The 12207-nt window shown below is 58.4% G+C and overlaps 1 protein-coding gene across 1 annotated transcript; it reads right to left on the reverse strand.

The window, feature by feature from the left end:
* Positions 1-1579: 1579 nt before the first annotated feature.
* On the reverse strand, positions 1580-8128 carry LOC114240028 (uncharacterized). The gene is made up of 3 exons (XM_089739093.1): positions 6311-8128; positions 1811-2945; positions 1580-1733 (listed from the first exon to the last, which is right to left on the reverse strand). Exons 1-3 carry the CDS (start codon positions 7728-7730, stop codon positions 1580-1582), a joined length of 2709 nt encoding a protein of 902 aa, XP_089595219.1. The 5' UTR covers positions 7731-8128.
* Between the last annotated feature and the right edge of the window lie 4079 nt (positions 8129-12207).

Here is a 12207-nt window from a genome sequence, read left to right on the forward strand (position 1 = left end):
GCCCCGACTCGAGGCAGGCTTCAAAGAGCCGCACGAGCCGGTCCCCAAGGGCACCGAAGGCCAAATCCCAAACCCGACCGTGAACACCGTCAGGGCCGGGGGCCGCGTCTTTCCTCCGCATCCTCGACACGGCCGCACGAATCTCCTGCTCCGATATGCTCGGAGGAACCACCTCAGCAGGGGCATCACCGCTCACGTTAAGGCGTGGCGGCACGCCCATGAAGGGGGGCTCAAAGTCCCTCTCCATCCGCGGGAATAGCCCGGAGACAATATCCCGCAGCTGCTGAGGCTGGAGACGCTCCGTCACCGGGAGCGCCCACGGTCGCAATTTCTTGCGTACCGTCTGGTACGGGCGCCCCCAGGGATCCTGATCGAGCGTCTCCAGGAGCGTCTTCATGCTCTGAGACTTGGCCTCGCCGATGGCCCGCCGCAGAACCTCCTGCTTCTCACGGCAGTCGGCATGTAAGCGGGCCGCCACCTCCGCGAAATCCATACCGCGAAGACGGCGACGGCGGTGGCGGGCGCTTCGGCGGCGTGCCCGCACGCACTCCTCTCTGAGGAGTGCGATCTCAGGCGTCCACCAATACGCACCGCCACGTGGAGCGCGGCCGCTGACCCGGGGCATCGCAGCATCGCAGACGCGACGCATCGTACCCCGGAACCAATCGGCCTCCGACTCCACGTCCACTAGACGCGCGGGCATCGGCGCCCACGCGGCCACTGTGGCCGCCTCCACCGCGAGCACCTTATTCAGGCGCTTCAGTGCCCATCGTGGGAATGATCGGGGAGCGCTACGCGGGAGCTCCTCCTCGCCGCGGGCGTCTTCGGCCGGCGTATTCAACGAAGTGGAAACGGAGAGCTCAAATCGGACAAACCGATGGTCCGAGAGCGTCTCCGCCCCCTCGAGAACACGCCAGCCACGGACACGGCGTGCGGCGGACGGAGACGCGAACGACACGTCCACGTGTGATTCCCCGTTCCACCGCACGCAGGTCGCGACCGAACCTCTGTTCAGAAGACAGAGACCGGTCGCGAAAGCCCACTCCGACAGGAACTCGCCGCGCGAGTCCGTGCGGGGGGAGCCCCACGCTGTACATTTAGCGTTGAGGTCCCCCGCCAGTATCACCGGGCGAGACTCGAAGCGATGAACCAACGCCTCGAGCCCACCCAGGAACCGTTCGAACTCAGCGAGACTCCTGTTCGGAGAGAAGTACACCCCGATCACGACGGTTTCGTTGACCCTAACTACGACGTACCCGGATCCCCTGGCCACCATTCCAAGGGGGGGTAACGCCGCTGACTGCCGCATCACGATCGCCACGGAGCCATCAACATCTCCGGCCCAGGAATCCTCCCGGTTGGGAGGTACGAAGTATGGCTCCGCAACGATCGCGATGTCGATGAACCACTCCGCCATGGTGTGGACGAGGAGATCCTGCGCCCTGGCGGAGTGGTTCACGTTCGCTTGGAGGAAGCGATGGACGTGATCCATTATTGAGGTGTCACGTCCATCGCTCCCTCGTCTTCCGTCCCACCTTGCGGCCCGACGGCCGCGGCGGGAACTGACTGGCCGGCTGCTTTACACGCAGCCGGCTCTTCCTCTGCTATTTTCTTCTTTTTCCCGCCACGCCTCCTCTTTGTGGAGGAGGGGGCGGAAAGACAGGCCGGGCCCCCAGCCCGATGATCGGCCCGCCGCTTCGCCGCGTCGCATAGCACGCAGTGTGGCGCGGCGGCTGTGCAGGAGACCGCTTTGTGTCCGGGCTGGCCGCAGCGGAAACAAAGCCCGCTGCGGTCCACGGCCGATGGGCACCTGGCGAGGCCGTGCCCGGTGCCGAAGCACCGGAGGCATCGCCAGGGGCGGGCCTTCTGTAACTGCACGTGGGCCATCACCCAGCCCACGCGCAGCCTCCCTGGTGAGTCGGCGGGCCGACCTTGTGGAGGCGTAGCCAGGAGCGTGGCCGCCTGCATAGGGCAACGCGCCCACGCAGTGAAGGCTCCAGAGTAAGAGCTTCGCAGCTCTCCCACTCTGACCTGCGTGAGGGCGCAATTGCCCTGCGATGCAATGGCAGCGGCCACTTCCTCCTTTGTGGCGCATTCATCCAGGCCCGTCACTTTGACTTCTGCCATTTTGACGGGCCTGTCTATACGCACCACTTCTGGGTCCGGCAGGATTTCACGGAGCCGGGTTGCTAGCTTGTCCGCGGCCGCACTGGTGTTGGCACCAGGACACTCCAGCAACCGGGCCCCGTTGGCGGTGTGCCGGACTCGGAGGCCACCCTCCACGCCCATGGCATCCACGTCGACGCTAGCGCGCGCCCGGGCCATCACCTCCCCATAGGTGAGGCCCTTTTCCTTGGCAGCCGGCAGCAGCTCCAATACGACAGCCGCCGACCGCGGGGCGCGCGGTTTTCTTGCCTTGCGCCCTCCCTTTCTTTTCCCTTCAGTTGCTGCTCGACCCACTACCTGGGGAGCCTTGACTGTCGGAACGGGACGGGGGTTAGGTACGTCTTGCGCCCTCCTTCGACCCCGCTTCACTACCGTCGTCCAGGCTGCGTCCATGTTGGACGGGGCGGGAGGAAATGGACGGGGCTGGGGGGGTTGCGCTGGCTGGGCGGCATTCACACACCCCTTTGGATTGTTGCGGCTTCTGCCAGGCCCCGCCTTCGCAGGCTGGGGCGGGGCAGAAGCAGCAGCCTGAGGCCTCTCAGGTTGGGCGGGTGTTCGTCGCCCAGCAGTCTTGGACCGTGTAGTCAGTTTGGCCGCAGTGGCGTTCGCGGGCGCCGGTGCAGCCGCGGTCTTAGGCGTTAGTGATGCTTGCGCTGGCCGCTCGTGTGCCAGCGGTGGCCTCGCGCGCACTACTGTAGAGGTGCGAGCCTCAAGAATGGCTAGGCGCCTCTTGAGGTCTTCGATCTCCTTATCTTTTTCCGCCACTATGGCCTCTTGCACTTGGGATAGTGGTGGTGGGGAAACTGAACTGATCTCATGCGACCCAACTCAACTACCCAAATTATTTTCATAAGCCACAAACTGCTATCAATATTCATAAGCATCAGTTGACGGCCACAATAAGCCCGAATGAGCCACCATTTTTTTTTTTTTTTTTTTCCTACCTAAGCTGATAGCCTTGAGAGGCTATGTCAGCGTAACCCTAACTTTAGTAGGTGAGCTCACGGGGCTCAACCTGACGATGTTGCTAACACGAACCCTAGCAAGAGCCGTGCTTCGCAGAATCTACCACCGGATCGGAAACGCGACCCACTGATAAGATCCGGCGAGAAACTCAGTGGGCTGTGTCTGAGAGTTAATTTACTCGTCGAGCCCTTCGTCGCAAGCGACGGGTTCGACGAGAACGGTGACCGGTGCTTGAAGTACCTAAAAGCACCGTTAGTGGATCGGGAGGATCCGAGATGACGTGTTTTGGGCGACGTCGACTGCTTTCCATTCTGTCCGCAGGATCGGGAATGTAGTTACCGGCAGCCACGATGAGAGGGTTCTCGTGTCGTGCCGCTTTATCGAAGTGGCGCATGGACGCCGACTGCAGATACTTACTGATGGACTCTAAGTCCAGGTCGTCATGGAGGTCGACATTCCTGACGAACCACGGGGCTCCGACGGCTATCCTGCAAAAACGGGATTGAATAATTTGAAATGATTTTAGGTGTAAGCGGGCCGCGTGAGCGAACACTACACTAGCATAGGTCATGACGGGGCGTATGCAAGTTTTGTAGAGTGTCACCTTATTTCTAAGGGACATTTTACTTCTCCTACATATCATCGGGTAGAGACGTCCTAGAATGAAGGCGGCACGGTCGCGTACCGTCTTGATGTGGGGGCGGAATGTCATCCTACTGTCGAGGGTGACGCCTAAATATTTGACCTTCGGGGCCCACGTTATGGGCTGGTCGAACATCGTGATTGGGCGAGTGGCGGGGGCGGGGGTGTTGACGCGCCTAGTCGGAAGGGGGATGCTCAGCGTGGTGTTCGGAGGGCGACCCCTTTTGAAGAGCACCGCTGTGCTCTTCGTGGGGTTGATGTCGATGCGCCACTTCCGAAACCACTGTCCCATGGTGGTGGCTGCGGTCTGAAGTCGTCGATGAAGCAACGCCTTCTTCCTACACGAGTAGTAGATGGCGTTGTCATCGGCGAAGAGCGCCAGATGGGTCTCCGGAGACCGGGGTATATCATTGATATACAAACTAAATAGTAACGGGGAGAGGGCGGAGCCTTGCGGGACTCCGGCTGTGACGTGACGGGGCCGGGAACGCGTTCCCTCGACTCGATATCGGAACGAACGGTTCGACAAGTAGTCTCGTATGATGAGTACGAGTCTGTCTGGCACTCCCATGTTATACAGTTTGTATATCAAACCGTTGTGCCAGACTTTGTCGAACGCCTTCGCTATATCGAAGAAGAGGGCTCCTGTCGGAATGGGTTTCCGCCTATTCAGCCCTAGTAAGATGTGCTCCGTGAGGCGGTGCACTTGATGGACGCACGAGTGTCTGGCGCGGAATCCAAACTGCTCGTCTATCAGAATTTTGTTCGCGGATACGAAGTCCCAGAGGCGTTTACGAAGGAGCCGTTCGTATAGTTTGCCTATCGCCGGGAGGAGACTGATGGGGCGGTAACTCGCGGTTTCGTTCTTCGGTTCGCCCGGCTTGTGTATGCCGATAACGTCCGCTTCTTTCCACGCCGCGGGAAAGATGCAGTTCGTCATAGCAGCATTTAATATGGTGGCCAACATCGTTATCAGTTGGGCTGGTAACAATTTAAGCGCGCGGTTGCGGATGCCGTCGGAGCCGGGAGCTTTCCGTGGTTGTAGGCTATCGGTCGCCTCCTTAACCTCGGAAGTGGTAATGGGGGGTAACGCGTCCGAGGGCGGCAGGGAAGCTCTGCGCTCGACCTCCCTGTCGACTAGCTCGGTGTGTTCGGGGTCCGCGTGTTGAGTGCTGGTGGTGCACTGCTCTTGCAGTGCATCGGCCAGCAACTCTGCCTTGTCATCGTCATCGTAAGCCGGTGGTTGGCCTGAGGGGCGTACGAGAGGCGGCATAGTGGCGATAGTTTCGGACTTGAGGGTCCTAGCTAGTCGCCAGTATGCTTGGTGAGTGGGCGCGAGTTCTTTTAAATAACTATCCCAGTTTTCGTTTCGGGCGTCGCTTAAGCGGGATTTGACCTCCCGCTGTAAGCGACGCATCCGAGTCCGGTTTGAAACCGTGGGATATCGATCGTAGGCCCGGATTGCCGCGTTTCTAACTCTTACGAGGTCCCTAAGATCGGGGGAAAGTCTGATGCGGTGGAAGCAATCCTCCACATCGACTTGCTTTGAAGATCTTGTGATCGCCGTCGAGACGTGATCAGTGAAGATGTTTATGGATTCGACGGTGTCCTCGGGGGATGGAGTTGAATCCGGGCCGCAAGGGAGGATTGGTGGAGCGGTGTCAGCTAAGCACGTGCCCAGCTTCTTCCAATCCACCATGGTCCTCGTATCTGGTTCGCGGTTGAGTGGGCGACCGAGCTGCATGACGACAGGTCGGTGGTCTGAGTCGAGTTCTGACATTGCCTCGATGGAGCGCAAGCGCAGAGTTATGTTCCTCAGCAGTGCCAGATCTATTGTGCTCGGACGACGCGCGGCGTTATACGGATAGCACGTGGGGGTCGGAGGGTTGAATATCTCGAATGTGAGGTCGTCTATGAACGCGTCGAGACGCCTACCGTTCACATTCGTGCGATGGCAGTTCCACCTAGTGTGGTGGCAATTTAGATCGCCTGCCAGAATGACCGCGTCCCCCATACCGAGCAGTGTCTCGAGGTCACTGCTCAGGAGGGGTTTGTCAGGAGGGAGATAAACGGATGCGATGACGATCGGCTGGTGTCCCGTCAGCGCGATGCGGCACACTGACGCCTCGATATGTAAGAGCGAGGGAGTATCGAGAGGGACGCAGTGCAGGGCCCTCCTATAGTAAATGACAGTCCCGCCCTTGCGGGTGGAGAGTCTGTCATTCCTAACCATGACGTAATTCGCGACTTTGGGGTCGCGACGCGAGGGCTTTAGGAAGGTCTCCTGCACCAGAAGGATGTCGATGAGATTGTCACGTAGAAACTCATAAACCTGGTCGCGCTGACGCGCGAGTCCGTTAGCATTGTAGAATGCTAACTTCAAGGAATGGGGTTTTAATCTCGCGTTGCACGCCATCGATTACCGGTGATTAAACCAGCGTGCGCTGGACGGACTCGATGACGTCCATATGTTCGAACGTCGCGTATAGGCGGTCGTCGGCCGTGACCGCCCTGCGCATGGCGTCGGCGAACGAACGCATGCGGTCTATGTTTATAGCGGCGATGTAATTTCGTATGATCGAGAAGTCGTTTGAGTGCGCGGGGCCGGGGCGAGGCGCGGGACCGGGCGCGGGCGCGGGGGCGGGGCGCGGCGCGAGTAGAGGTTGCGGCGCGTACCGCGGTTGGGGTGCTGGTGTCGTTCCTGCCTTCGTGAACGGCAACGGTTTCGCCCACGCGGAGACGGTGGGCACCGGAGCCGGTACGAAGGCCGGTTTCGGCGCGCGGGGCGCTGAAGTCTTTGGGCCAGCGGTTTTGAGGGGCGCGTTGGCCGGGCGCTTCCGTGGAGCCTTGGGGCATCCGCGGTAGTTGGCCGTGTGACCCTGCTTACGGCAGAGTACACAGCTCGGCGGTTCTGTCGCTGTCTCCTTAACACGCGGGCAGTCTATGGTCGCGTGGTCCTCTAGACATTTAACGCAACGCGGTCGCGCGTTGCAGTTGCGCGCGGAGTGGCCATAGAGCTGGCAACGGTGGCACTGCCCGGGAGCACCACGTTTGTAGGGGGCCTCTACGGTGACCCCCGATAAGCCGCACACGGTGCGGAGACATGAGGCAATTTTCTTGCCCTCCGGTGTGGGTTCAAGTGCTACGAGCACCATGTCGTACGCGAATTTGTCGCGCCCGCTGTGCATCCGGTGCACACTTATGACGGGGTAGGACTGACCTACCAGGTCATTCTTGATTTGCTCGACGTCGAGCTCTTTTGGGACTCCGCGTATTACGACGCGGAGTTCACGCTCCTCCTGGAGCGCATAGGTGTGATAACCTATGCGTTCCTTGCGGAGGTATGCGGTCAACGACCTATGGTCGTCTGATGTTTCCACCTTGATTTGTATTCCATGCGGGATATTTCTTGCATGGACTACATTTATCTTTTGGGCCTTAAGGGCCAGGGATACGCGATCCCACGACGACTTTTCCCGCAGGATGACCGGCGGCGGCGCGGGAACTTTTCGGACGGGTGCGGGCCCGGGGCGCGGCGACGGGGTTGCGCAGCGAGGGGAGTCGGGGGTTACGACGGTCTTAGGTCGCACCGCGTTCGCGGCCTTGGGTTGTTTAGGCGCCGTGGGCGGATCCACAGCGCGGGCGCGTTTTTTGCCGCGCGCGACGGTAGTGAACCCTTCCGAGGTTCCCGGTTGGGGACTCGCGGCGGACTCGTACTCCATTTCCGACTCGGAGTCGGAGCCGGAGCTAACGGCCACGGAGGACGCGATTGACACGGGCGCGGGGGTGGGGGGCGACAGTGGCGAGTCGCGAGGTACCGGCGCGGGGGGCGACAGCGGAGAGTCGCGGAGTGCCGGCGCGTCAAGGCCGGCCTTGTAGGCTTCGAATCGTGAGATGATGTCCGGACAAAAGTCGCGGACGAACTTGAAGAAGAGCGCGGCGTTGGCGTCACTCATGGTGAGTGTGCCCGGGGGGGGGCGTCCCCGGGACTTAAAGCAACTCGCCGAAAGGCGAGTCCCCTGAGTGGGAGTTTAAACCCCCTGCGCTGTACTTGCCAGCAGTGATTTGCAGGGGGGGGATGCCTATGCCGTGAAAACGGCAGTCAGCTGGGATTGGGGTGGAGAGTTTGGGAAGGTGGGGCCCCACTGGGTTGTGAGTGCCACAACAAGCGGTGATCGCAGTGGGGTTTAGTCTTTAAAAAGACTGTTTTGCACGCTGAATAAATAAGTGAATTTAATATATGAAATGGATGAGTGATAATGAGTTGGCGTTACGAGTGCACAACAACAAGCTCGAACTGTTTTTGAGATTCAAGGTCGCGACGCCAGCGACAGCGCGTCGAGAATGCACAACAATGTCGGGCAACTCACAACTCACGTTCGCGACGGCAGCGACAATTTTTCACAAAAACGCGTCCGGACCAAATGGTGTTGCAATCGGAACTGAACTGAGCCACCCTATTTTTTTTTTTAATTTTTTTTTTTTCCTACCTATGCTGATAGCATTTGAGAGGCTATTTCAGCGTACCCTAGCTTGTGTAGGTGAGCTCGCGGGGCTCAAACCGGAGAATTGCTAACACCGCCCTAACAAGAGCAGTGCTTCGCAGAATCTACCACCGGATCGGAAGCGCGACCCACTGAGAAGATCCGGCGAGAAACTCAGTGGGCTGTGTCTGTGGGTTAATTCGCTCGTCGAGCCCTTCGTCGCAAGCGACGGGTTCGACGAGGACGGTGACCGGTGCTTGTATTGTCTAAAAGCACCGTTAATGGATCAGGAGGATCCGTGATGACGTGCTTTGGGCGACGTCGACGGTTTACCAATCGGTCTACAGGATCGGGTATGTAATTTCCAGCGGCTACGATGAGAGGGTTCTCATGTCGTGCCGCCTTCTCAAAGTGGCGCAGCGATGCCGACTGTAGATACTTACTGACGAGTCCAGTCGAGCTCCAGGTCATCGTGGAGGTCCACGTTCCTCTGGAACCATGGTGCTCCGACGGCTATCCTGCAGAATCGGGATTGTATAACCTGAAGGGGTTTCAAGTCGGTGGGGGCCGCGTGAGCGAACACTACGCTTGCATACGTCATGACGGGGCGTATGCAAGTTTTGTAGAGGGTTACCTTATTACGGAGGGACAGTTTGCTTCGTCTACAAAGCATTGGGTAGAGTCGTCCTAGTATAAACGCGGCGCGATCGCGTACCGTTTTTACGTGGGGACGGAATGTCATCCCTCTGTCGAGGGTGACGCCTAGGTATTTGACCTTCGAGGCCCACGGTATGGGCTGGTCAAAGAGAGTGATGGGGCTAACGGCGGAGGTGTTTACGCGCCTATTGGGGAGTGGGGTGCTCGAAGTGGTATTCGGAGGGCGACCCCTTTTGAATAGCACCGCTGTGCTTTTCGTGGGGTTGATGTCTATTCGCCACTTCCGGAACCACTGTCCCATGGTGGTTACTGCGATCTGGAGTCGCCGATGAAGCAACGACATCTTCCTACACGAGTAGTAGATAGCCGTGTCGTCGGCGAAGAGCGCTAGATGGGTCTCCGGAGACCGGGGTATATCGTTGATATACAAACTAAATAGTAACGGGGAGAGTGCGGAGCCTTGCGGGACTCCGGCAGTCAGATGACGGGGACGAGAACGAGTTCCCTCTACTCGATATCGAAACGAACGGTTCGACAAGAAGTCTCGTATGATGAGCACGAGTCTGTCTGGCACTCCCATGTTGTACAGTTTGTAGATCAAACCGTTGTACCAGACTTTGTCGAACGCCTTCGCTACATCGAAGAAGAGGGCGCCGGTCGGGATTTGTTTACGCCTATTTAGCCCTATTAAGATGTGCTCCGTGAGGCGGTGCACTTGTTGTACGCACGAGTGTTTGGCGCGGAATCCAAACTGCTCGTCTATTAGAATTTTATTCGCGGTAACGAAGTCCCAGAGGCGTTTCCGAAGGAGCCGTTCGTAAATTTTGCCTATCGCTGGGAGGAGACTAATCGGACGGTAACTAGCGGTTTCATTATTCGGTTTTCCCGGCTTGTGTATACCGATAACGTCCGCTTCTTTCCATACCGCCGGAAAGATGCAGTGCGTCATAGCGGCATTTAAGATGGTAGCCAACATTGTTATCAGTTGGACTGGTAAGAGTTTTAACGCGCGGTTGCGGATGCCGTCGGAGCCGGGTGCCTTCTTAGGTTGAAGGTTATCTATTACTTCTCTAACTTCGTCAGAGGTAATGGGGGGTAACGCGTCCGAGGGTGGCAGGGAAGCTCTGCGCTCGACCTCCCTGTCGACTGCCTCGGTGTGTTCGGGGTCCGCGTATTGAGTGCTGGTGGTGCACTGCTCTTGCAGTGCATCGGCCAGCAACTCTGCCTTGTCATCGTCATCGAAAGCCGGTGGTTGGCCTGAAGGGCGTACGAGAGGAGGCATAGTAGCGGTAGTTTCGGACTTGAGAGTCCTTGCTAGTCGCCAGTATGCTTGATGAGAGGGCGCGAGTCCTTCTAAGTAACTATCCCAATTCTCATTTCGGGCGTCGCTTAGGCGAGATTTAACATCCCGCTGTAGACGACGCATCCGAATCCGGTTTGAGTGCGTGGGAAGTTGATCGTAGGCCCGGATTGCCGCGTTTCTAACTCTTAGGAGGTTCCTAAGTTCGGGGGACAGTCTGATGCGGTGGAAGCTATCCTCCACATCGACTTCTTTTGAGGATCTTATGATCGCGGAAGAGATGTGATCCGTGATGATGTTTATGGATTCGACTGTGTCCTCGGGGGATGGAGTTGAATCCGGGCCGCAGGGGAGGATTGGTGGAGCGGCATCGGCTAAGCATTTGCCCAGCTTCTTCCAGTCCACCATGGTCCTCGTAGCTGTGACTGGGTTGTGGGGGCGACCGAGCTGCATAACGACAGGTCGGTGGTCTGAGTCGAGCTCTGACATTGCTTCGATGGAACGCAAGCGCAGAGTTACGTTCCTCAGCAGTGCCAGGTCTATAGTGCTCGGACGGAGCGCGATGTTATACGGATAACATGTTGGAGTTGGGGGACCGACTACTTCGAAGGTAAGGTCGTCTATAAACGCGTCGAGACGCCTACCGTTTATGTTTGAACTGTGGCAGTTCCACCTAGTGTGGTGGCAATTTAAATCGCCTGCCAGGATGACGGAGTCTCCCATGCCGAACAGTGACTCGATGTCACTGCTCGGAAGGGGCTTGTCCGGGGGGAGATAAACGGATGCGATGACGATCGGCTGGTGTCCCGTCAGCGAGATACGGCACACTGACGCCTCGATATGTGAGAGCGAGGGGGTATCGAGAGGGACAACGTGCAGGGCCCGCCTATAGTAAATGACAGTCCCGCCTTTGGAGGCGGTGAGTCTGTCATTCCTAACCATGACGTAATTCGCGACTTTCGGGTCACGACGCGAGGGCTTCAGGCAGGTCTCCTGCACTAGCAGAATATCTACAAGATTGTCGCGGAGGAATTCGTAAATTTGATCGCGTTGTCGCGCGAGTCCGTTAGCATTGTAGAATGCTAACGTAAGGGAATACGGTTTCTCTCTAGCGTTTTGCGCCATTGATTACCGGTATATTTTTTAGAAAGTACGGGCCACGGACTCGTAAACGTCCATGTGCTCAAACGCGGCCGCGAGCCGTTGTTCGGGGTTTATCGCCCTTCGCATCGCGTCTGCGAACGATCGCAGACGGTCGAAGTTGACCGTGGTGACGAAGTCGCGCACGAGCGCGAAGTCGCTGACGGCTGAGGGTTGCGGGGGACGGTACGCGGGCACGGGGGGAGGTGCGAGCAGGGGCTGCGGCGCAGGACGTGTCGCGAGCGGGGGCTGGGGTGCGGTTTGTGTTCCCGACTTCGTATACGGCAGTGGTTTATTCCACGCCGAAACGGTGGGAACCGCAGCCGGTACGAAGGCGGGTTTCGGTGCTGAAGGCACCGAAGTCTTTGGGCCGACGGTACGGGGGGCTGGGTGGGTCGGACGTTTACGCGGAGCCCTAGGACATCCACGGTAATTCGCGGGGTGCCCTTGCTTAAGGCATAGGACACAGCTTGGAGGTTCGGTCGCGGTTTCCCTAACTCGCGAGCAATCTAACGTGGCGTGATCGCCGAGGCACTTCACGCAGCGGGGGCGCGCGTGGCAATTCCGAGCCGAGTGGCCATAGAGTTGGCATCTGTGGCACTGTCCGGGAGTGCCACGTCTATGGGGGGCTTCGATGGTAACCCCGGATAGGCCGCATACTGTCGCGAGACATGCGATCTTCTTTCTGGCCTCCGGAGTTGGTTCTAATGCGACTAGAACCATGTTATACGGTTTTTTGTCGCGTCCGTTGTGCATCCGGTGCACACTTATTATCGGGAGGGACTGAGCGGTCAGATCCTCCTTGACGTACTCTATGTCGAGTTCCTTCGGGACTCCGCGTATTACTACGCG

The sequence above is a fragment of the Bombyx mandarina genome, chromosome 28 (genome assembly GCF_030267445.1).
Source record: "Bombyx mandarina strain Sakado chromosome 28, ASM3026744v2".
NCBI lineage: Eukaryota > Metazoa > Arthropoda > Insecta > Lepidoptera > Bombycidae > Bombyx > Bombyx mandarina.

What these genes read in the sequence shown, in the direction of transcription:
- LOC114240028 (XM_089739093.1), bottom strand. Translation starts at nt 7,730, where the DNA reads ATGAGTGACGCCAACGCCGCGCTCTTCTTCAAGTTCGTCCGCGACTTT. An exon ending in TATAAACATAGACCGCATGC is followed by an intron (nt 2,946 to 6,310) that starts GTTCGTTCGCCG and finishes CACTATCCCAAG; the next exon opens with TGCAAGAGGCCATAGTGGCG. An exon ending in ACCGGGCACGGCCTCGCCAG is followed by an intron (nt 1,734 to 1,810) that starts GTGCCCATCGGC and finishes TCTCCTGCACAG; the next exon opens with CCGCCGCGCCACACTGCGTG.